Source organism: Rhinolophus ferrumequinum, chromosome 9 (genome assembly GCF_004115265.2).
Source record: "Rhinolophus ferrumequinum isolate MPI-CBG mRhiFer1 chromosome 9, mRhiFer1_v1.p, whole genome shotgun sequence".
In the NCBI taxonomy this organism is placed as follows: Eukaryota; Metazoa; Chordata; class Mammalia; order Chiroptera; family Rhinolophidae; genus Rhinolophus; species Rhinolophus ferrumequinum.
Window position 1 is genome coordinate 37,624,852 of NC_046292.1, and position 24,172 is coordinate 37,649,023.

General features: G+C 42.1%; 1 protein-coding gene across 1 annotated transcript; it reads right to left on the minus strand.

Annotated features, from left to right (window-relative positions):
* Nucleotides 1-10,715: 10,715 nt before the first annotated feature.
* On the minus strand, nt 10,716-22,471 carry LOC117027842 (cytochrome c oxidase assembly factor 7). The gene is made up of 3 exons (XM_033116007.1): nt 22,309-22,471; nt 19,464-19,604; nt 10,716-11,976 (listed from the first exon to the last, which is right to left on the minus strand). The coding sequence occupies exons 1-3, from the start codon at nt 22,412-22,414 to the stop codon at nt 11,528-11,530; spliced, it is 696 nt and encodes a 231-aa protein (XP_032971898.1). The 5' UTR covers nt 22,415-22,471; the 3' UTR covers nt 10,716-11,527.
* Nucleotides 22,472-24,172: the final 1,701 nt, after the last annotated feature.

Consider the following 24,172-nt stretch of genomic DNA (forward strand, 5'->3'; position numbering starts at 1 on the left):
AGACAGTACCTGACACAGAGTGACTGCTCTATTGTTAAATATAGATATGGTGGCACTCCACTGTACGTCTCACAGCAATCCTGGATATAAGTTGATGGCAATTTGGAAAAAGATATTCTGTGTCAGGGATAAGGTCTAGGACCCAGCCCTCTGTAGTTGCAACTTCATGAAGCGATGCTTTCTGAACTTCCAAAGGAACTGAGGGACTGCCTGCCTTCAGCCAATTCTCCCTCAGCACTGGTTTTGAGTCTGAGATCTTAAGCATGAGCGACCATGAACACTTCCTGTTGAGGGCCTTGTCCCTTTCAGTCCATTCCTTGGCTTAGAAAAACCCCAAACACCACCCAGAGAGCAATAACTCACCGAGCTCCCCCTTCATCCAGACTGCATAGCCCTCCCATACAGTGTGCCCTAGTCTTGGGGCTGGTAGTTGGGGCTGGCTGGGGTCTGTTCAGAGGCCTGGCATGAGTACTGAGCTAGCTGTCTGCCACACAGACCAATGAACCACTGAATAGGAAAATGCTTTGTACACTGTGAAGCGCTGTGCAGATATGAGAGACCAGGATTAGTATTACAGTGGTGCTGAGTTCAGAGTCCAGAGAAATGAAGAGACTGGAACTTAAGCAGTACTCATCCGGATGAAAGGAGGGAGCACATAGGTGGTTAATTCAGAAGGCCTAGAGTGGACATACTTGATACTTAATTATACTGAGGCCAATAATTGGTAAGAAATCCCAAGACAGCCAGGTTCCATAATCCTCCTCCAGCCAGAACACACATTTCCCAAAGGCTTAGAATCTCAGACATGAAAGAAGCAATAATTAATTGATTAATTTAACAAAAACTTACCAGATGCCTACTCTGGTAAGCACTGGGAATAATGATCATGAAGTCTGACTTAACTCCTAAGGTTGAAATCTCCTTGATACTTCTTTGACTGCTGGCCAACTCTGTGACCAGCAAGTCAATTACCTCTTGTAAGGCTCAGTTTACACGTCTGTTAAATGGGAATAATGCTGAATAATACCTATACCATAGAACTGTCCTGAGGATTAAATAAATAACAACGCTTATATACAGTACTTAGTATACGTCAAATGCTATTTTAGTGTTTTCCGTATGTAAACTCATTTAATAACAATAACCCAAGGTTATTATCCCCATTTTCCAGATGATGAAACAGAGGCATAGAGAGGTCAAATAAGTTGCTCCAGGTCACACAACTATTAAGTGGTAGAGTCAGGATTGAACCCAGGTAGTATGGCTCTAGAGCCTGTGTTCTTGACCACTCTGCTATCCTCTATATTTCCAATGAAGTACTTAGACAATGCTTTGTGCATGGTAAGCACCTACTTGATGTTAGCCGCCAATATTATGATTACATTTTAACAGCTTTATTGAGGTATATTTTACATGTTATGATTACATTTCGACTGTTGGAAATTTTAACAGCTTTATTGAGGTATTTCACATATTATGATTATATTTTGACCGCTGGAAGTCCTTCTCCCACTGAGCTGAAATCCCCCTCCGATCATGCCTCGTCTCTGTGGGTTCCTTCTACCCCCAGAATCTCCGTAGAACCTGTCTTCTCCCTTAACCCATTAAGGTCTCTTAGAGATTTGCAGTCACAGGCCAGACCTGGATTGTGGGGATTGGTCTGGTTTCTTTCCTTGTCTGTGGGTGACTCAGCCCCTTGTCCACAGGATTGACAAGCCTCTGACAAGTCCCAGGACCACTGCTGGTCAGGGTCTGCTGCCTCCCATCCCAGAGCACAGCACCTACATAAATAAACTACATACTTTGTGGGGTCCAGTGAAATAAAAATGAAAATGCAGGGCCCCTGTTCAAAAATTATTAAGAATTTCAAGAATGTGACAGCAGAGCATTAAACCAAGCAGGGGCCCCATGCAAACGCACAGGGGTTCATCCATGAAGCTGATCTTGAGCAGCACCCTGTATCTTCGGCTCTTTATCACCGCACCGCACCCTCAGCCCATACTACCATGTGCTTGTTCCTGTGGCGGCTGAGCCTGGGAAGATCCTGGCACACTTGAGAAACACGGGAAGCGTTTGGCACCAAGAGAATGAAGGTCCATTTGGGCTCTAGAATCCATGGATCAGCGATAAGCCTACCTTGAACCTCACTGGCTATATTCAGTCCATCCACCTTCCTCTTTGGCTCCCTTGGTCAGAGACAGCCTTTTGGGTTTAGTGGGTGGTGGTACAAACACCAGGCGAGGCGTTGGGAACTTACCATTGCCTTGCTGGGCAACCTCAGACATTTCATGCCCTCTCTGGTCGCAGTTTCTTTGTCTATTACATGAAATGGTTGAATTCAGTATCAAATGAAATGTTCTTTCACTGAGCACTGACCATGTTCAGATGTTCACATCATAGTCATCATATCATTAAACTGAGTACTTATTATTTACCAGGCACATTACACTACTGTACATTCCTCCATTTAATCCTCATGACAATCCAATGAGGTATTTTCCAGAACTCTAAAATTTAAATGTGATAGGGGTAGTGATTTTTGTCTGCTTTTTTTTACTGATGTATCCCCTGATAGAACAATGCCTGGCACATAGGAGGTGCTCAAAAGTTATTTGTAGAACAAATGAATGAGGAAACAGGTTCAGAGAGGCAGAGATGTGATTTGTCCAAGGTCTTATGGTTAGGAATCTCCAGAGGGAGGATTTGAATCCAGGTCTGCCTGGATCCAAAGTCTATTGTTTATGCCTATTCCCCTGCCATGTGGGTGTAATTCTCATTTCACAGATGAGGAAATAGGCTCAGGTGAATGGGGTGCACTCTAGGATCTCTCTCCTGGCTCTCAAATCCTCTGTATGTAAGCACGTGGGCCCCATTCTGCTGGAATAACATCACTCTGAAAGCTAAGGCAATTTGCCTCCTCTGCCTAGGACGCTTGGGAGGTCTTGAAAATACTCTTCTCTCCTCATAGAAGCAGGGTCACTGGCAAAGACAGCCCAGGCTTGAATCCTGCTCTGCTACATGTTTTCTATGACCTTGGGCAAGTTCTCATTATCACTAAGCCCCAATTTCTTCATCTGTAAAACGGGTTCCATATTTCCTAGACCTCCCTTGAAGGATGTCCCCTCCTGTAGGAGGTGCCCTGCACACAGTGGGCCCTTAATAAATGTACCTGTTATTACCCTACCCCAGAGCAGCTTCAAGGTCAAAGCTTGCTGCCACTAATGTCTAGAGTCTGCTGGGGCCTCTTGGAACCTGATCGGAGGTCACCGGCTGGAGGAGGGTAGGGTCAGCTGCTATTCTTGGAGCTGGTGGAACCCAGCTGGGTTTCAAGTTCCCTGAGGGATCCCTGGCCCTGGCAGCTCAGCTGGTCATGTGAGCAGTGAGGTCTGACTTCAGCATGTTCTCCTGGGCCCTCCACATGGCCCTGGCTGGAGAGAACCCTGGGGCACAGAACAGGCTGCAGGGAGAACATATCCTCCTGAAGCTGACCTCAGCCTTTTAACTATGTTCATCAGCATCTGCTTGGTGCCAAAGGGCTCTGGGTGCTGTTTGGGGATCTCCCTGTGACTGCAAAGAGTTTCCAACATCTGGATCACAGGCAGCCTTGGGTAGTGGAAAGCAGGGTGAGGAGACAGGAAGGACTAAATTTTAATCCCAGCTGCACTATTCGCTGGGTCTGTGTGTCTCTTTACAGTCATTTTGTCTGTCTGGGCTTCAGTTTCTTTATCTGAGCACTGGTCAGAATGAAAGGTTCCTTAGAGGGTTATTGAGAGGTTTAGAGCATCTAGCACATAGATGCTCAATAAATGATCACTATTTAGACTGTGAGCTCCTAAATGACGGGGAACCTGTCAGATTGGGCTGTGTCTTCAGTGCTCAACCTTAGGGCCCAGCCAAAAGGAGACTCTCAGTGTTGGTTGAATGAATGATTATGGAGGGCACTTAATAGAAATGCCTTAGGGGCTCCCATCTTTTACCACACTCACGCCCCACCCCCCAAATCACGTAGAATCAGTTTCCTCTGCATTATCCCTGACAGGTGAGCATCTCCCCTCGGCTTGCACAACTTCTGTAATAGGAAATTCACCTCCCACCAAGACGTCCCATTCTGTCAACTAGAAAGTTCTTCCTTCTATTCAGATCTCTATGAATTGAGGTCTGTCTCCTTGAAACTTCCATCCATTGCATCTAGTTCTGCTCTCTAGAGCTGTACAGAATAAGACTAGTTCCATTTCCAGAAGATAGCCCTTCCGTGATTTATTGCACAATTAAAATGTGTCAGGCATTGAGCTAAGCACCTCACTTACTTTATCTCATTGAACCCTTTAACCCTCACATTAGCCCCGAAGAGTAAACATTATCCCTACTTCAGAGATGAGGAATACGAGGCTCAGAAGTAATACAACACATTTGTATGTGGCAGAGAAATGACTTAAATTCAGATCCTTCCCCAAAATGCTACCTTTTCAATGCTCAATGGATCCACAGTAAGATAGGATTTATTCTGAATCCCTTCCCTTCCCTTTCCTCCAATAAAGATTTATTAAATACCTTATCTGTACCAAGTCTTGAGCTAAGCACTGGGAATAGAGTTGAGTTAGACATAATCCATGCCCTTGAGGCATTTATAGCCTGTCCCAAACCATGTGAAAAGAACTGAGAGTGAGAAGTACACGGACTGTTGGAGCATCATAGACCTTGGGGGTCCAGGAGGGCTTCCTGGAGGAGGTGACATCTGGGTTGCAATTTGAAAGACTAATAGGAGTTGGGCAGATTTGTGCCAAGAGGTGCAAGATTAGTGAGAACACTAATATTGGTGGCACTGCTCTGAAAGAGCTAAAGCTGTGGAGCCCAGACTGCAGAGGGGTAGTGGTGCCAAGCTCAGGCGCTGTGACTATATACCATTTGAGTGGGTCATCCACATTAGTATGCGTAAGAAGCTCCTGGGATTTGCTTATTTAAAATTCCAATTTTTGTTTAGTACCACTAGGTGAATCCAAGATTCTCTGTTGTAAGCAGGTGCCCCAAGAGACTGAGGTGTAGGGGGTCACCACTGATGTCACTGATGTAGGGGACAAGAAATCTCTGAAGGATTTCAAAAAGGATAGATTTCTTGGTCCCTGTCTTTGGAGCCTCATAGACTAATCAGGGAGAGAAACATGAAAACACGTCATTATAATGATGAGCAAAGACCATTAACTCTTAGGATTTCAAGAAAGATATTAAGTAAAAAGAACTCTAAAATTTAATATTATTAGTATTCCAAGAAAAAAATGTGCCATATTTGGACTTGTGATTCTTTAGCCATGAGGATATTAACATTGGTTTCTTGGCATTAAGCTACTGAGTATGTACGTTAGGGTGCCAGGGTGGCATTGTGCTGCATCCTTCATTATTTCAAAAAAGATTTCAAAGACATCTTTTTAAAAAAGATATCTTCCTGAACAGAGCCCAGTAAATATTACTGATCCACCATGTGCCAACTCTGGCTTAGACAGGAGCTTTTCTTCATAAGCAGTTTCAAAAACAGTACAGCCCTGCAGCTTATACCGGTTCTTGGATGTGAGGGGAGCCTGGGCCTGATCTGTCTTGGGGTGATCGGGAGATTGCTGGAGTGCCACTCTGTGCTGTTCATCTCAGCAAGCAACCACTGATGGCCTAGCCCAGGCCCAGCCTCATTCTGGGCACTGAGGAGAGAGATGAAGCCAACCATGTCCCATTTTCCAGGAACTCAGTCTTGTGGGAAGTAAAGACCATTAATACACAGATGACAACACAGTGTGAACAGTGCTGTGATGGATGGAAACTCGGGGCACTAGTGGACAGAGAAAGCCTCTAACCAGCTTGGGGGATGAAGAGAATGCTTCCAGAGTCTTAAAAGATGAAGGTCATATTCCATAAAATATAGAAGGGCATTCCAGACAGAGGAACCAGCATCACAAAAACAAGGCAGTAAGAAACGGCCTGAGTGTTTTTGTTGTTACTTCTTGGCGGTGATGAAGCGACTACGAGCAGTTAATTCCCTGTTGCAGAAGTCCAAGTTAAACAAGATGGAACTAAATATGGAGGCAGGGACTGTATTATGGGGATGGGGAGACTTGTATATTGGGCAAAGAATTTTGGCCTTTCCCCTTACACAGTGGGGAGGCCTGATTTATAAACTGTAATACAATCACCATTCCTCAAGCCTGGGGAGGGGCACCAGCTGGGAATAGTTTCCACTCTGGGCCCCCAGCAGGTGCAAGTCTTCTCAGTGACTCTCTACTGGGGCAGCAGAGAACGGAGCTGGTGGGAGGCAGGCCCCATCCCTACCCCTTCACCAGGCCTGCCTCCTGCAGCTGTTTTATGCCCCGAGAACCCCTAGAGAGCCTCACCATCAGCTCCCTGGATATTAAAAGAATGGCAGGAAAGGCAGCCTGTTTTAAAAGCTAGACTTACTCACAAGCTAACATTGCCACTATTGCCACTTGGAGAAAAAATAATTATCTAATTGTAAGATCTGGTACCATTTTTTTAAAGAAACATTTAACAATCTTTTTAAAGAAACATTTATCATTCTATCATAAGAGCTACTATTTAATCCTCCTAAAACCTTAGTAGAAGGCATTGTGTGGGGACAGAGCCCCAAAAAGCAGTTTCCAGGCTCTCAGCCTCACATAGAAAGGTGCTGGCTCAGGTAGTAAATGGCCGTCGACTGTGATCAAATGGCCATCAGCTGTGGCTTGTTGGCCGTCAGCTGTTAACAGTGAGCCATTGGGCACTAATATAACTGCCGTGGCTAAGCTAGCAGAAAAAGGGGAGCTAGCAAGAAGATGGTGGCTGAGTCTGCAAGCGGCACAGTGAGGGTTGAGAATTGTGTTGCTCCTGGTTCCTGTGTCTCCAACCCAGCCGCCAGTGAGAGTATAGTGGTATGACTCCCCTACCTATGGCTCTGTGAGTGTTCCTTTTTGGCCTCACCATGTCTTGCGTTCTTATGTGGGGAGTGGGACCAGAGACCCCGCCTGACACCCCGCACGACACATGGCGTAGTCGGCAGGATCCCCCGCACGACACATTGTTATCACCATCTGAGAGGTGACAAAACCAAGACCCAGAAGGTTGGGTAACTTGCCTAAGGTCACACAGCCAACAAAAGGCAAACTCCAGGTTGGAACCCAGGTTAAGACCTGTAGACCTAAGAAATGCAGAGAATCTGGTGCCCCTCAACCTTTATGTAGAATTCAAAGTAAAATAGATCTAAACTGCAAAGTGAATGTTAGGAAGCCAAAAAAGCTTTCTTCCCCCGCCCCCAAAGTGATTACTTGGTGTTTTTCAAAAATATAAAGTTATTTTTAATTTATATTTCTCATTCTTTGTTAGGTGCTCTAAACACTCATGCCTGGTATGCCTCTGACTAATCCAGAGTTGCACACATCTGTAAGAGCTGAAGTCTTGGCATTTCCCCTCTGTCATGCTGCCTCACAAAATTTTTCAAGCAATTTCATAAAACTTTAACAAATTAAAATGTATTTTTAAATTTAAAAATCATTACCAAACAGCTCAAAAAAGTTTTCTGTCCCCATCTTGATCTCAAAGCCTTCAAATCAATATGAAGGTTTCCCCTGTCCATCCAGGTGCCCAGGCTAGAAATCTGGGTTTTTAACCCCATGCTTGACTCCAGCCCTCCTCCCACCCCCACGACTCTCCTCCACTTTCCATACTATGGTTGAAAACTTCTAATGATCACATTTCTAATTTTCAAATGTGATCATTTTATTCTCTTGCTCAAAACCCTGCAGTGACTCTGCATGACCCACAAGATAAAACTCAAATTTCTAAACCCTCCAGTCTTCCCCTCCCTTTCTGGGATTCCTGCATCCCTTTCTCACAGCACCAAGCACTGCACTATCAGATTTTAGTGAGAACCCTAAGGAGAACACACACCACTAGACAAGTATGAAACTTCTTCCCCATTAGACCACTCAGTCCAAAACTAACTGGGAGGAAAAACGTTGGAAATAATTGTTAATGATCCAAATGCCTGTTGGCGAGAGACACAGTAATGATACTGTTTGCTGTGACCAGAATCTTTCATGAAAACCCATTTTCAAACCTTGCCTCAAAGGTTGAACAAGGGGCGGCCGGTTGGCTCAGATGATTAGAGCATAGAGCTCATAACACCAACGTCGCCGTTTCAATTCCCACATAGGCCAGTGAGCTGTGCCCTCCACAACTAGATTGAAAACAATGACTTGACTTGGAGCTGATGGGTCCTGGAAAAACACACTGTTCCCCAATGTTCTCCAATAAAAATTTGAAGGAAAAAAAAAGGGTGAACAAAAGTGAGAAACTCAACCATGCTGGCCATTACCAACCTATTCCTTCCCACAGCAACCTGGGTATGAAATGGCCTTAGATCTTCCGGACAGTAAATTATTACTCTCTGCATTTTAATGACTTCGGTGTTATATAACATTTTGACACTATTAATACTCACTCCTTTGTTCCCAGCTCCATCTCAGTATGTGATCCAAGGCAGGCACCACGAGTCCCAGGTAGGAATTGGTCCATAAAAACATAGCTATAGTTCAGTTGGTTCATAGGATGGTTCAGTTGGTTAGAGCGCGCGCTCTCAACAACAAGGTTGCCAGTTCAATTCCCGCATGGGATGGTGGGCTGTGCCCACTGCAACTAAGATTGAAAACTGTGACTAGACTTGGAGCTCAGCTGTGTCATCCACAACTAGATTGAAGGACAATGACTTGGAGCTGATGGGCCCTGGAAGGGCACACTGTTCCCCAATTAAAAAAAAACAAAACATAGCTATAGTTTAATATATACATAGTCATGGGATATGGAGTGCAGCATAGGGAATAGAGTCAATAGAATTATAATTATATGATGTCAGAGGGACAATAGATTGGGGGAGAGGGGTTATCACTTTATGAGGGGTGAAATGTCTAACTATTGCATTGTTTTGTACACCTGAAACTAAAAAATCAAAACAAAACATAGCCCAACACATCTGCCACCAAAAATCAAGTTAACCTAATTCTTCAAAATTATAAAATCCATTATTTAATTCAAAAGATGTGATTCTTGGGGCAGCTGTATGGCTCAGTTGGATAGAATGTGAGCTCTTAAAAGGGTTGCCTGTTCGATTCCCACAAGCGCCAGTGAGCTGCGCCCTCCACAACTAGGTTGAAGATAATGAGCTGCCGCTGAGCTTTCGGAGGGGAAGCCGGATGGCTCAGTAGGATAGAGTGTGAGCTCTCAGCAATAAGGTTGCCGGTTCAATTCCCACATGGGATGGTGGGCTGTGACCCCCACCACACAACTAAAGATTGAAAACGGCGACGAGACTTGGACGGGAGTTGTGCCTCCCACAACTAGATTGAAGGACAATGACTTGACTTGGAGCTGATGGGCCCTGGAGAAACAACTGTCCCCCAGCATTCCCCCCAAAAAAATTAAAAAAAAAAAATGTGATTCTTAAAAGATGGTTAAACAACACTATTGGGCCAAAGAATGCTGTTAGGTGGTAAAGGATAGTGAGGGGTAATTGTTTCTTCTGCTATGTTCCAAACTGCATTTCATGAGAACATATTACTTTAATAACCAAAAACTTCAGATCTTGCAGTTTTCAAAAATTAAATGTTTAGTTTTTTTAAAAATTGTGGTAAAATACACATAACATTTACCATTGTAACCATTTTTAAATATACAGTTTAGTAGTGTGAATTCACATTTTTGTACAAGTAATCTTCAGAAGTTTTTCATCTTGCAAAACTGAAACACTATACCCATTAAACTCTGCATTTCCACCCCTCACCCCTCCAGACCACGGCAACCACCATTCTACTGTCTCTGAGTTTAGATACCCCATCTAAGTATCACACAGCATTTTTAAAATATGTATATAGTGTTTTGTCTTTTTGTGACTGGCTTATGTTTCACTTAACGTGTCTTCAAGGTTCATCCATGTTATAGTGTTTATCAGAATTTCCTTTAAGGCTGAATAACATTCCATTGTATATTTTGGCTATTATGATTGCTGCTATGAACAGGGGTGTACAAATTTTTCTTTGAGACCCTGCTATCCATTCTCTTGAATATGTACTCAGAAGTGGAATTGCTGGATCATATGGTAATTCTATATTTAATTTTTTGAGGAACCCACCAATAATGAATAAGGCTTCCAGTTTCTCCACATCCTCTCCAACACTTTTTTTTTTTTTTTTTTTTTTTTTGGTTAACAGCCATCCTGAAAGGTGTAAGGTAATTATCTCATTGTGGTTTTGATTTACATTTCCCTAATGACTAGTGATGTTGAGCATCTTTTCATATGTTTGTTGACCTACAGAGTTTATTTGAAATACAGCAAAAGCTACTTTACATTTTTTAAATAGTCACTTTTTGAAACTTTTCTGTTCTTGGGAAAGTCCCTCTCCTCTATCAACTTGAGAAGCTGGCAGGCTATGCTTACAAACCTTCATCCACACAGCAAGCAACCCTTGTAGAACAGCTGCAAAAGTGGAAGCCCAAACTGTAGGTGGTGACAGAAATAATGGTCCTGTGATCAGCAGGAAAATGACAAGCTTGCCCCCTAGTGACAAGTTAGGAAGATGATAGAAAAAAAGCAAACGTTCTTAAAAGAAAAGGCACAACCACACCAAAGAACATAATCTCTACCCCAGTCAGGAAATCTGGAGAGAACACTAGTAACAAAACTACCAATCAATCAAAATAGTTTATTCACACGGACAGTTAAAAAGTTTCAGTTCTGAGGGACAAAATGTGTCACAAAACATAATGCTTATAAATCCCTACCTGAAGTTGCCTTGGGAATAGTCTGTTTCCCATGCGTGATGAGCAGTACCAGATGAGTGGACCGGGGGTGCTAATTTTAACTCTGAATGTCTCCACTAAGGAAGGGCTTATATTTCATCCTCTTTAGCTACCCTGAACCATAACGACCTTTACCCCTCCCAATCTCTATGAAATATATTGAAAAATGTGACTCTAAAGGCAAAAAGGGAGCCCACACCAATGATTACATAAGTCAGAGGGTGGCAGTCGTGACTATTTCGCTGTTCTTAGATCCTTAAGCCCTCTATTATGTAGATCAAGACACTTTCTGATTTTCAAGCCCTCCGAACTAAAATAATCATGATGATGATGGTAATATAATGTTTGATTCCTTCAGGCTCTGCAGCTGCTAGGTTTTCCAAATTCCTGCTCTTTGTCTCTCCTTCCCAGTCCCCAAAATCTCTCTGTCTCTCTAGATCACTGTTTATCATAGAGGTACAAGAGTCTGAGAACTAAGACCCCATTAATGTGAGTATCTTCACAGAACATACCAGTTAAAGGAATAAATAAACACTTCAGGCTACATCCAGTAGGTGACACTCTGGGGCAATGGGTCTACGTAACCAGAGCTACTGACATTAAGTCCCAAGTCTTCCTGCTCCAGCAGGTTGGCCTCCAAGGGCTGCATCAGAAATAGGAGGTGCCAGCCTCAAGCTGTTGCCCACGAGGGTGGGTCACACTACCCAAACACTAAAGGCTGGACGTTTTTCTGCTGTTCTTTATGCAGCTGCAGGGCCCGATTTTTTAGCACCTCGGCTTTGGCTTCATCCTTATCGACACCATCCCCCATCTTGTACATGCGGCTAGCGTTGGCACAGGCCCAGACATGGCCCAGGTCACAGGCTTTCATCGAGTATTTGCATGCCAGGCCCATGTCCTTGGGAAAGCCAGGGGCACCCTGCAGGAACATGGCACTGAGGTTGAAGCAGCTAGAGGCATAGCTGCCATCGCAGGCCCTTGTGTAATAGTCTCTGGCCTTCCCTAGATCAGGCTGGCCATCGTCATTGACCTGTCCATCATGTGCCAGGAGACCAACATTGTGACATGCCTCCACAGACTTCTTTCCAGGCTTCTCACACGCCATCAGAAAGCAGCTGGAGGCAGCTTTCAGGTCCCGGGTCAGTCCACCTGAGAGGAAGGAAAGGGAAGAAAAAAGTAAACCCAAGCCAGGACAAAACCTGAATGTCTCAAGCCAAAGTTAGGGAACAATTCCTAAATAAAGTTCATATACCTTGAGCTAAGGCAGCATGAAAGGAAGGTGACTTGGTATAGTGCACTGACGTTCCAGGTTTTTTAGCCGTGGAATCTTGGTCAAAGGAGATCTTATGAGGCAGCCCAAACAGGTAAAGGAAGCAAAAAGTAGAAGTGATAATAATAGCTACTTTATGGGGTTACAGAGAGAACATGGCATCTTCTTAGAACTTTGTTAAATGTTTGTTAATTTAAATATATACTGAATGTGTATTATTTGCCAACTACCGTGTTAAGTTCTGGATCTTTCCTGTGGATCTTATGGTCTAATGAGAGACATTAAACAACTACACAAATAAATGTGTAAGTGTGACAAATGTATGGAGGAAAAGAACAGAGTGCTATGAGAATGCATCATAGACTACGGGGTGTCCTAGACGAGGGGGTGAGGTCAAGGAAAGCTTCCCCAAAGAAGTGACATTTGCGTTGTGAAATAACGGAAAAAAGAAGGAAAAGAAAATATGGGTTGTTCCAGGTAGCAGGAATAAGACATAAAAAGGAGCCCATGTGGATAGAACATAGAAATCACTGGAGAAGGGAGGCTGGGGAGGCCGGCAGGCGTCAGATCACGCAGGGTCTGGCGGATCTTATTAAGGATCCTGTACTTAATCCTAGAAGCAGTAAATGGGAAACTGCTAATAGGTCATTTTAAGCAGAGATAGTTGCAGCACTCACTTTTTTTCTTTAGTTCGTTTTTTTTAATGGAAAATTTCAAATCCCCATGTACCATCACCCATTCTCAAAAAATATAAACATTTTAACTACCTCTTAACATTATTTTTTAAAGAAAGAAATCATCCCAAATACACCACCTAGAAATAACCATCGCTCTCATTCAGAGATTACCATTCCAGTCACCTTTGTAGTATGTGTTCAGATTAAATACTGGCTGGCTGAATCGACAGCAAGATAGAAATACTTTGAAAAACTGGATTACACATGCTATTTGTAAATTTAAAAACTAACTTTGATTTTACTTGAATTTATGGAAAGAAACCCAAACTGAAATGAAACTGAAGAAGCTGCTGAACTGCAAACGAATATTTCTTCACTAGAGAAATTTCCTAAATGGGCCCTTAGAGTTACAAAGATATTATTAAAAATATTAAAAGGTCAGAGTCATTGTTTTTATTTTTCAACTAAATTTCTGACAGTATTGACTCACAACGAGAAAATGTGAGGATACTGGCATCTCACACTTCCTCCCATCGCTCCTCTCCCACCTTGTACTTTTGGGAGGTTATGTTACTGCAACTTAGGGAAAGAGCACAGTGGTTAATGAAGCCCAGGCTCTGTCGCCAGAAAACTTAGGCTCCCATCCCAGCTCCAATAGTTGTCAGCTGTGTGACCTTAGCATATTATTTAACATCAACAAGCCTCAGTCTTCCTCATGCGTAAAATAAGGATAACAGGATCTACTTCATATGTTGGAAGCTTAAATGCATTCTTACAAAGAGCATGGAAGATAATAAGTACTCAGCAAATGCACAGTGTTTGTATGTCATAAAGGTTTATGTCATTTACATTCTATTCGATAAAATCTACTTAGTCCCATATTCATTCTAAATGGATTCTGCTCACCACTGATCTTTCCATAAGAGTGTCTCCATTCCTGAATTATTCCTCTTGATTCATTTCTTTATTGCTTATCAGATAGGTTTTTCTAGAAAAGCGCATAGATGGAGGTATCTCAAAAAACTGGAAATGGAACTACCTGATGACCCAGCAATTCCACTCTTAGGTATCTATCCAGAGATATCCAAAACACTAATTCGAAAAAATTTATGCACCCCTATGTTTATTGCAGCGCTATTCACAATAGCCAGGACATGGAAACAACCGAAATGCCCACTGGTAGATGACTGGATTAAGAAACTGTGGTACATTTATACAATGGAGTATTACTCAGCCATAAAGAAGAATGAAATCTAACCATTTGCAACGATATGGATGGACCTAGAGAACATTATGCTAAGTGAAATAAGTCAGACGGAGAAAGACAAATACCATATATCTCCCTTATACGTGGAATCTAAAGAGCTGAATAAATGAACAAACTATCAGAAACAGTCTCAGATATAGAGGAAAAACTGAGGGTTGCTAGATAGGTGGGGGGTGGGGATGAGGGAGAAGGTGAGAGGATTAGAAAGCTCAGTCGGTAACCACAGGATTGCCACCGGGATATGAAAGACAGTTTGGGGAATATAATCAATAATGTTGTAAAGATTTTATATGGTATCCAATGGGCACTTGTCTTATTAGGGAGACCACTTCATAGACGGTGTAGGTGCCTGACCACTGCAGTGTACACCCGAAGCTGAAGCTGAATAATAATGAGTCTAAACTATAAGTTAATATATATATATATATATATATATATATATATATATATATATATAATCACAGAATGTGGAGTACAGCATAAGAAATAGAGTCAGTGGAACTGTAACAGCTATATATGATGTCAGAGGGGTAGTAGATTGGGGGAGGGAGTTAGCACTTTGTGAGGGGTATAAATGTCTAACTATTACATTGTTTTGTACACCTGAAACTAATTTAAAAAAATAAGAAAAAAGAAAAGATCATAGATTCTATGTCCCTGAGTTCTTTCAATTTTGAGAATGTACTCCTCTCACCTTTATATTTAAATAGTACATTGCTAGGTCTTTCTTTTATACCCAGCCTGACATTCTCTGCCTTTTACCTGTTTACTTACATTTAATGAAATTATTGATACATTGGGTTTAAGTCTACAATCTTGTTTTCCACTTGTCCCAAATGTTTTTTGCTCCTTTCTTCTTTTGCGTTTTAAATTGCATATTTCTAAGTCCATTTCATTCTCATCATTGGCTTTTTAGTTATATTTCTTTTTCCAGTGGTTTATCTAGTGATTATAATATATATCCTTAACTTACCACAATCTGCCATGCATTAATATTATACCACTTCACATGTTAAGAATCTTACAAGAGTATACTTTAATTTACCACATTCCCATCCTTTGTACTATTGCTGTCATGTTTTACTTCCATGTATATTACTTTTTGTTTTACTTCTCTATATATAAGCCTCACAATACACTGCTATTATTTTTGCTTTAAACAGACTTTTAAATACATTAAGAAATGAGAAAAATGTCTTACGGTCACACATATTCTAATGTGCTTTATTCTTTTGTATGGATCCTAGTTTCCATCTGTTACCATTTTCTATCAACCCAAACAATTTTATTTCTTGTAGTATAGGTCTGCTAGTGACATTCTCTCAGGTTTTGTTTACCTAAACATGAATTTATTTCATCTTCATTTTTAAAGATATTTTTGCTAAAGTGGAATTCAAATTTGACTTTTTTCTTTCAGCATTTAAAAGATGTTCTTTTGTCTTCTGGCTTACATAGTTTCTGGTGACAAATCAGTGGTTGTTTTCTCACCGTTGTTCCCTTCAATGTCATTTTCTCTATTATTATGATTTTTCTTTGTCTTTGGTTTTCAGCAAATTGGTAATAAGTGTCTAGGTGTGGTCTTCATTGGTTATCCTGCTTGGATTCAGTGAGCTTCATGGATCTGTGGACTGATATTTTTCATCAAATTTGGAAATATTTCTTTAAATTTTTTTTCTGCCCCAATCTCTTCTCTTTCTGGGACTCCAATACACGTATGCTAGAGTGATGGATATTGAACCCCACAGGTTGAGGCTCTGTCCTTTTTCTTAGTGCTTCGGTTTAGATGATATCAATAATCATATCTTTAAGTAATTGATCTTTGAAATTCACTGATTACTTTCTTTTGAAGTATCTAACTTGCTGTTAAGCCTAATCAGTGAACTTTTCATTATATATTTATATCCTCTTTTTTGTTTTTTAAGGAGGGCGCAGCTCACAGTGGCCCATGCAGGGATCAAACCGGCAATCCTGGTATTATCAGCACCACGCTCTAACCAACTGAGTTCACCGGTCGCCCAAACTTTTCATTTCAAATATTATGTTTTTCAATTGTAGGATTTCATTTACTTCTTTTCAATAGTTTCAGTTTCTCTGATGAGATTTCCTAACTGTTCACTCTTTATGTCCATCTTTTATTTAAACCCTTAAACATATTTATTATACCTGTTTTTAAACTTTTGACTATTAATTCCAACATTGGTCACATTTGGGTCTTTTTCTACTGACTGTTCTTTTACTGCTTAGTAGTTTCTTATTTTATGCTAGAGATTGTGAATGATACTTCGTACAGTTTGGATTTTGTTGATTTCCTTTAAAGACTGTTGAGTTTTATTCTGGCAGGTAGCTAATTTACAGGTGAGTCAGCCTGATCCTTTTGAGGCTTGTTTTTAAGTTGTAATCATAAACCTTTTTCACTCCCCATTAGAACCCTACTTATTATCTGTTTCATTGGCTGCATAATATTTCATCAAAAAGATGTGTATAAGAGTTACTTTCCACTTCCTTTCATAGGACATTTAGATTGCTTCACAGATAAAAACATCTAGCCAAAACATTCCTTGGGTCACTCTAAGTGTGTAATCCAAAGTAGCTTCTGCAGCAACCAGTACAAACCAGACCTGTTCACATTGATAGAATGTTTTACAATTTAACAAAGCAGGGCTCAATCAGTGCTCAGGACTAAAGGTGTGTTCTTTGGCTTCCCACTCTTTCTCTTGCTCCAAGCCATCCTTGATAAAAGGAGTTATTAACTAGTCTGTCAAGAAAGGACACTGCATGTGTTTTTAGGAACAGAGGGCAAAACCAGAAGACTGTAAAATCCTTTGGCTCAGAACTAGGCAGGGGGAGCCAACAGTATTGGCTTTAGACATGGCAGGGCCCAACATGGCAGTGCTAAAGAGCAATCCAAAGAGCTTGAGTAGCAAAAATCTACTAATGGGAGTTTCTGTGACCACTTTGGTTTGAACACCTGGAGAGATTTATTTAAGAACATCAGTTTAACAGAGGATTAATTATTGTTCTCTAAACACTGTTTTATCACACCTGCTCACCTTCTTTCCGCCTGGGACATAACTCTATTCCACCTCCAGACAAAATCTGCTCTGTCCCAGTTTCAATGCCTCCTCCTTTATGGCAGCACGTCCTAATGACGGTAATCTCCCAGCACTGAACCCCCACAGTACTTTACATGTCTCTCTCTGAAGATGCTTATTGAGCTCTCCCAAGTGTAACAGGTATTAGTATAAATATTTCTTCCCCCTCACTGGTCCTCATCTAATTCTCTGTTTCACTGTAGATAGTAAATACTAAAAGTCTGCTCAACAAAGGAACACTTAAGCAAAATAAAAAAGTCTCAGGGCACAATCATTAATCACATAAGTTTGTATAAGAGAAGGGAAAAAATAATTTCACAGCCTCCTTTGTTTTCCCTAATTCAATAAGAAACTCAAAGTCTTTGTGGAAAATATAGTAAAATATGGTATGAAGAGAAAAGGAACCCAAAACTTTAAGAAGAGACAAATCCAGAGACAAGAGCTGGGAACATTTTTGTTTCTGCACACTGTATAAGCTGAGTTCACACCATATATAATTTTGAATTCTGCTTTCTTCACTGAATATTATATCATAAGCTTTCCCATAGCAATAAAAATTATTCAGAAACATTATTTTTTAATGGGCTAAATAACATTCCATTTAACTGAAGTAACACTATTTATTTAACTAAGCTACTACTGTTGGCACACAGGCTTTTAAAAATATAATTAATATAACGCAGTTACGTGCTGCTTGTAAATTATAAATTAATGAAAACTTTTCCAGATAAATAATGCTGGGGTGAGTATCTTTGCACATAATCTTTATTTGCATTTTCAGTTATTTCCTTAGGCCAGGATACTAGGAGAATTACTAGATCAAAGAAATGCTCCTCTGTTCCTGTAAGGGAAACTGATATTCCAGTTGATGCTAAACTTTTCATCAAAACAAGGACTACCACAGCCCCCCAATGTCCCACATGAAAGCAAAAATAATCCTCATAGCTCCAGAGAATAAAAAAGACATTTTCTTCATCAAACTTTCAGTGAACATCTTTCTAACCAGGCGTGGCTGGGCCCTAGGAACAAGGGATGAATGAATCACAACATCCTCAAAAAACTCATGATCTAGTGAGCAAAAAAAAAAAAAAAAATAGCCGCCTGTGAAAGGTCATAATCCTATTTGTGGTGGTTTTAAAATATGACTGTAAATTCTTTGATATTCCTGCCTTCAAGAGGTTCTTTAGTTCTCTCCCCCTAGTGTGGACTATACTTACTGACTCACTTCTAATAAATAGAATTGTGATGGAAATGAAAAATGTCTGATGTCCAAGGGTAGGTCATAAAAGACACTGAGGATTCCATCTTGTTCTCTCTCGGATCACTCACTCTGGAGAAGGACAGGTGCCATGGCATAAGGATACACAAGTAGCCCATGGAGAGATCCATGTCACAAGGAACTGAAGTTTCCTGATAACAGATGACAAGGAACAGACGGCTTTACCAACAGCCACATGAGTGAGCCATCTTAGAATCGGAAACTCCTACTTCAGTCAAGCCCTCAAATGTCTGCAGCCCTAGCTCCATGGCTAATGTTTCGACTGCAAACTTATGAGAGACCCTGAGAAACACAACTATGCCTCATAAAGTATGTGAAATAATAAGTTTGTTGGAGGGGCCGGCCCGGTGGCTTAGGTGGTTGGAGCTCTGTGCTCCTAATGCCGGGGTCGCCAGTTCAATTCCCACATGGGCCAGTGAACTGCACCCTGCTGGAGGTTGGCGGGCAGGGGGAGCACAAGGCTCATAATACCAGCATGGGCCAGGGAGCTGTGTCCTACACAACTAGACTGAGAAACAACAGCTTGAACCAGAGTTGGGGTAGGGGAGGCAGAAGAAAGCGGGGGGAAAATAAGTTTGTTGGGATAATCTGCTATTTAGCAATAGGTAACTTAAACACTACTCCAGTGATAACTACATTTAGGGCAAGAGGAGAAAAGATAGATGGAAGGGAATTAATCATTATTGATCCTTCCTCTGGGCCAGGCACATGCTAATGTCTTTACCTACATTATCCTATTTAATTCTCACAACAACCCTGTGAAACAAGTGCTATTTTTTTCTCCATTTTACAGGTGATAACCGTGACATAGAATTAAAGTGACTGGCTCAAGGTCCTACTACTTACAAATAATATTCCCTAAGGTCTGCCTAACTTGAAAGTCTGTGCCATTTCCTTTGTCTCTCTGCTGAACTTGTCTCCAAATCTTCCTACAGTGTGCTTCCCCAACGCCTATGAGGACCCTTCTGCAGAGGGCTCAATAAAAGTCTCAGGATGTGGCGCCAGCACTACTATTAATGACAAAGACCAAAGAAAACAGGCCCTACCTTACCTTTTCCAGTCACATAATAGGCCCCCAGTTTGTAGCAGCTATCACTGTGTTTGTTGTCTTCACAGTTGAACTTCAACACCTTGGCAGCCTCATCAAAATTCTTCTGGATCCCTTCCAAATAGTCCACCAGCCGATAACAACCTGTGAGAAGAGGGCAAGAACTGTTCTTCATGTCTGGAGCTGCTGCTCAGGAGTGGGGAGGATTCAGGTGTGGCAGGCCATAATGTCTTTCATTTAGGACCAGCCTCTGCCCTCCTGAGGTACGACAGGGGAACCTCAGCACAAAGAATGCAGGTGGTGTTCAGCCATTCTTACAAAGGGCATTGTTTGCTGTTAGGCAGGGACTGAGAAATCTACAGACTGGGGAGACCTTGGTCCTTGCACTTACTCTTGCACTCACCAGGCCTTCTGCTTCCTGTCAGCCAGGCCCAAAACTCAGGGACTTCCAGGATTGAAACTCTGCTACCTTTGGAACTTCTCAGGAAGTTCAGCAGTAAAACACAGAAAACCAAAATGGCCCATGTGCTAGTCTTTGCAGCACTAAGACAGGGATGTTTCGATGACTCTATCTTATTCCTCAGCCAGGTCGGGAATGTGAAGCCTGAAGACAAGAGTAGAAACAGCAGCTACCAAAAGGGCTGGAAATACACTTTCTCTTCTTGGCAGTCTCTGGTCCCAACGAGCCTTTCCTTAACATCTCTCTCCCCTCTGTCCCTTCTTCATCCCCAATAATACCCATCTCTCATTCATTTCATTCAACAAATATTTGAGCATCTGTGTTCACCTATGTACCAAACACTGCTCCAGATGCTAGGAATACAGTCACCTGCCCTCCTAAAAATTACATTCTAGAGGAGGAAACACAATAAATAAGTAAATAGGTGAACAAGATATATTCAAACAGTAATAAATGTTATGACTGAAATAAAACAGGATGATAAGATAGTTCGTTTGTGCATGTTGGGGGAATGGTTCACACAGATTGAACAATCCCGGGGGGCCTCACTAAGGACTGTGATGTCTGAGTTGAGATGTGGATAATAAAAATAAACGAGGTATTGGGGGTGGCCAGTTATCTCAGTTGGTTAGAGCATGGTGCTAATAACACCAAGGTTGCCAGTTTGATCCCAGCATGGGTCACTGTGAGCTGCGCCCTCCTTAAAAAATAAAATAAATAAAATAAAATATTGTATCTTAAAAAGAAAAAGAATAAACAAGGTATTTAAAGACAATGAAATGGGAACATAGGAAGGAGTTAGGATTTTATTCCAAGTCAATAGCAAACCACTGGAGGGTTTTAAGAAGGGAATTGATAGGACTACATTTGCATTTTAAAAGGTTACTCTAAAATATGTGTTTGTATACACCTGGATGAATATGGAGGAAGTTAAATATACTTAACCAGGGGAAGACTGATAACAGCACTGATGACAGCAAACGTGTTATTTTTGTTATTTAAAAATCTAATAAATGAGAAAAGAACAGATTTTAAGGGAATGAGGATGCAAACAGAGAAGACAGGTTAGAAGGCTATTTCAGTAATCCAGATGAGAGATTATGATGACTTTGAAGGAAACTACTATACCAGTAGCTACATAACTACACTATGGCCTCCTCATAGGCTCTTCTTCTAAAGTGCTGCAGCCAGTCCTTCTTATATGCCCATCCTTCTCCATGCCACTGCTCGGTATATTCTCCAGAATACACTACCAAGAACTCTCTCCTCAGAAACATGTATGGCTCTCTGTTGCCTACAGAATAGTCTAAATTACTTATCCTGGCATTCAATACAGCCTGACGTACTGTGGCCCAGGCTCCCTCTTCAATCTTATTTCTGACTACATCCTGACTTCAACCTTCCAAAAGACAGCATTTTGTTCTCCCAACCTCTCCTCCATTTAATCAACACTTGCCTGTTCCTCTTGACCAGTCCCAGAAATCTTTTCCAACTATCCTGCTCCTCAGTGGCTCCAATTCCTGTGAATTCTCTCTAAACTTAGGACATAGACCAGCCTCAAAGAACAACCCTGGGTTCTTTTTAAGCCATCAAACTGCAGAACAACTCTGTCTAGTTGGTTAGCATCAAGAAATAGCTATATCATGTTCTGGAAACTAGACAGCAAGCTATTAGAAGGCCGGGCAAGTGCCCTTTTCCCCCTCCTCTGTAAAAGTAAAGTAGGAAGAAGAAAACCACCCCAAAGGTACTGGCTGCTCTGGGTGGCCCCTTCTGAAAAACCACCATCCACCCACACACTCAAGTCAACTCAATCTTCCCAGAACACGCAGGGCACATTCATGCCTTTCCATTAACTGAGGTATCTGCCTGGCATAGCTCTCACTTACCTTCTTCAAGGCTTTGTTCAAATGCCACTTTCTCAATGATTTCCCCCTGACCACTCCATTTAAAATTGCCCTCCTGAACTCCTGACACTGCTCAGTCAGTTCTTTTCCCCATTGCAATTACTTTCTAACACACTATTTCATTTATGTCCTTATGTTTATTGTCCAATTCCCCCTACTGAAATGTAAGCTCCATGAGGACAGGGAATTTTATCTGTTCATTGACGTATCCCCAGTTCCTCTACCCCACGTGCCCAGCCCCGGCCCGGCCTCCAGTCTCAGTCTGGCGGAGCATTCCCCTTGGCGAACCTGGCAAGTCCTCATTAATCCCACCCCGCCCCTCTCCAACACACACAAGGTTGTCAGTGTCCCACAGACCCCGTCCCGACGTGTCCCCGGCCCGTGACCCTTTCCAGATTTCCTCAGAGGTCGCTCACGTGAGCCGTCGGCCCCCACCCCTGCTCTATGAACCCAAGTGTCCCCAGGCCGCGCCGGCAGCGCTCACCGTCCGGGTCCTTCTCGCGGTAGCATTGATAGTTGCATTCCACTTCCATGTTCTCCAGAAACGACTTCACCTGCTCCTCGTCCTGGAAGTCCACCACGCCCGCCATGGCTCTTGCACGTCCAGCAGTGATTACCCAGGCCGCGCAGCACTGGGGCTTCACGGTCACGTGAGCCAGGGGAGGGGCGGGGCCTGGGCGGGGCCTGGGCGGGGCGTGCCGCCGAGGTCTGCGCTCTCCCGCCTCCTTCTCCAAAGCCCGGCTGGGTAAACCTGGGCTTCCCCTCAGTTCTCACGCTGTTCAAGTCTTTGGCGGTCAAATGTCTTCCTCTGGTCAGCCCATTCCTAACACTGATGGCGGTCTTTCTGCAGCATTTTATCTGTGCCAGCTTTGTGCCTTAAATTATGTTCTGCCTGCTGTCTTTTATCCCTTCATCTGTCCATTCTTTCGTTAGTTCTGTAATCCCTAAGCGCCAATTGTGTGCCTCACCAAGTGCTTGGTTCTAGTAATTCAACAGCTAGGAAGTATGATCCCTGCCTTTAAAGCGCTTGCAGTTTAGTAAGAAGACATTTATTTATTCATTCAGCAAACATTTTGAGCACCGATTATGTGCCAGATGTAATTGGACAAACCAATACTCCTAAATCTGTACAAGTGCAGTGAGAAGTCTGGTTCATCTCTATGTTCTTCCCAGACCCATCCCCCGCCCCCAACATGAATGAACTAAGGAATGGATGGCTGTGGGAGATGATGACCGAAACACAAGCTGTAGAGGTTGTAGAAAAAAAGTCTGAACTTTGTTCCAGATGCCATTCTAAGAGCATTATATAAATTCTCATATAATTCTCACTATGACACTCACTGTGATACTGTGGGGTAGGTATTATATTTTCATTACAATAGTTTGTCCAAGATCACACAGAAAGTGAGAGAGTTGTGCAGCAAATACTTTTTGTATAAAAGAATGAATGAGGTACAAGAGGAATATGTCAAGGAGATGGGAGAGAGGAAAGGAACTTTACCTTTTTTTGTTTTAATTTGTTCTCCTGCTCAGAATCATCAGCTCCATAAAGCCTAGACTGAAAGCTCTCCAAAGACAGCCAGTTCCTACTCATCTTTGCATTCCAGCCAGCCCTAGTCTAGAGCCCTCAGTGGAGTTCAATCTATGGTTTCCCAGTACCTATAGCAATGCTCCCCAAATGATTCCACAATTAACCTATCCCTAATGGTATCAGTGATCAATTAATATTAGTTGACTCTAAATAGACTACTTCCAAACACTTCCTCATTGGGGAGCAGCTTACTGCAACTGGGAAATACCTTTGAAATCCCAGTTTTATTTTTTGAATTCATATGATTTTACATTATATTCCATAATACATCTTTCATAGGAAAACACAAGATTGCCTTTTCTCCAAGCCTTTGAGTAAAATTGAAATTCCAGATGATAAGCCACATTTACCTGTGGTTTCTCATATCCCTGATCACCTTTCGAGATTCCTACTACACATGCCCCAGGTAGGGAAGTCCTGACCATTTCTTTTGAGCCCATCTTCCTTAGCCTGATTTTCCCAAGGCCCTGTACAATCTGATTCCAGCCTTGTCTTCTGCCTCTGTTCCCTCATACCCCACCCAACCTTCTGTTCTCTGAATAGGTCCCAGGTTTGTGGACCTGTTTACTGCTGCTCTTGATGCCTGGACTACCCTTCTTTGCCCAAATCAGAGATCCTCTCTGCTGTAAAGTCTTCTCAGGTGCAATATCACACAATCCAAAAGCAGATTTAAATGCTTTCACTTCAGTATCCCACACCATTTGGTTTATTCTGGTATAATGTAGTAGGAAAGCACTGGCTTTGGAGAGCAGACAGA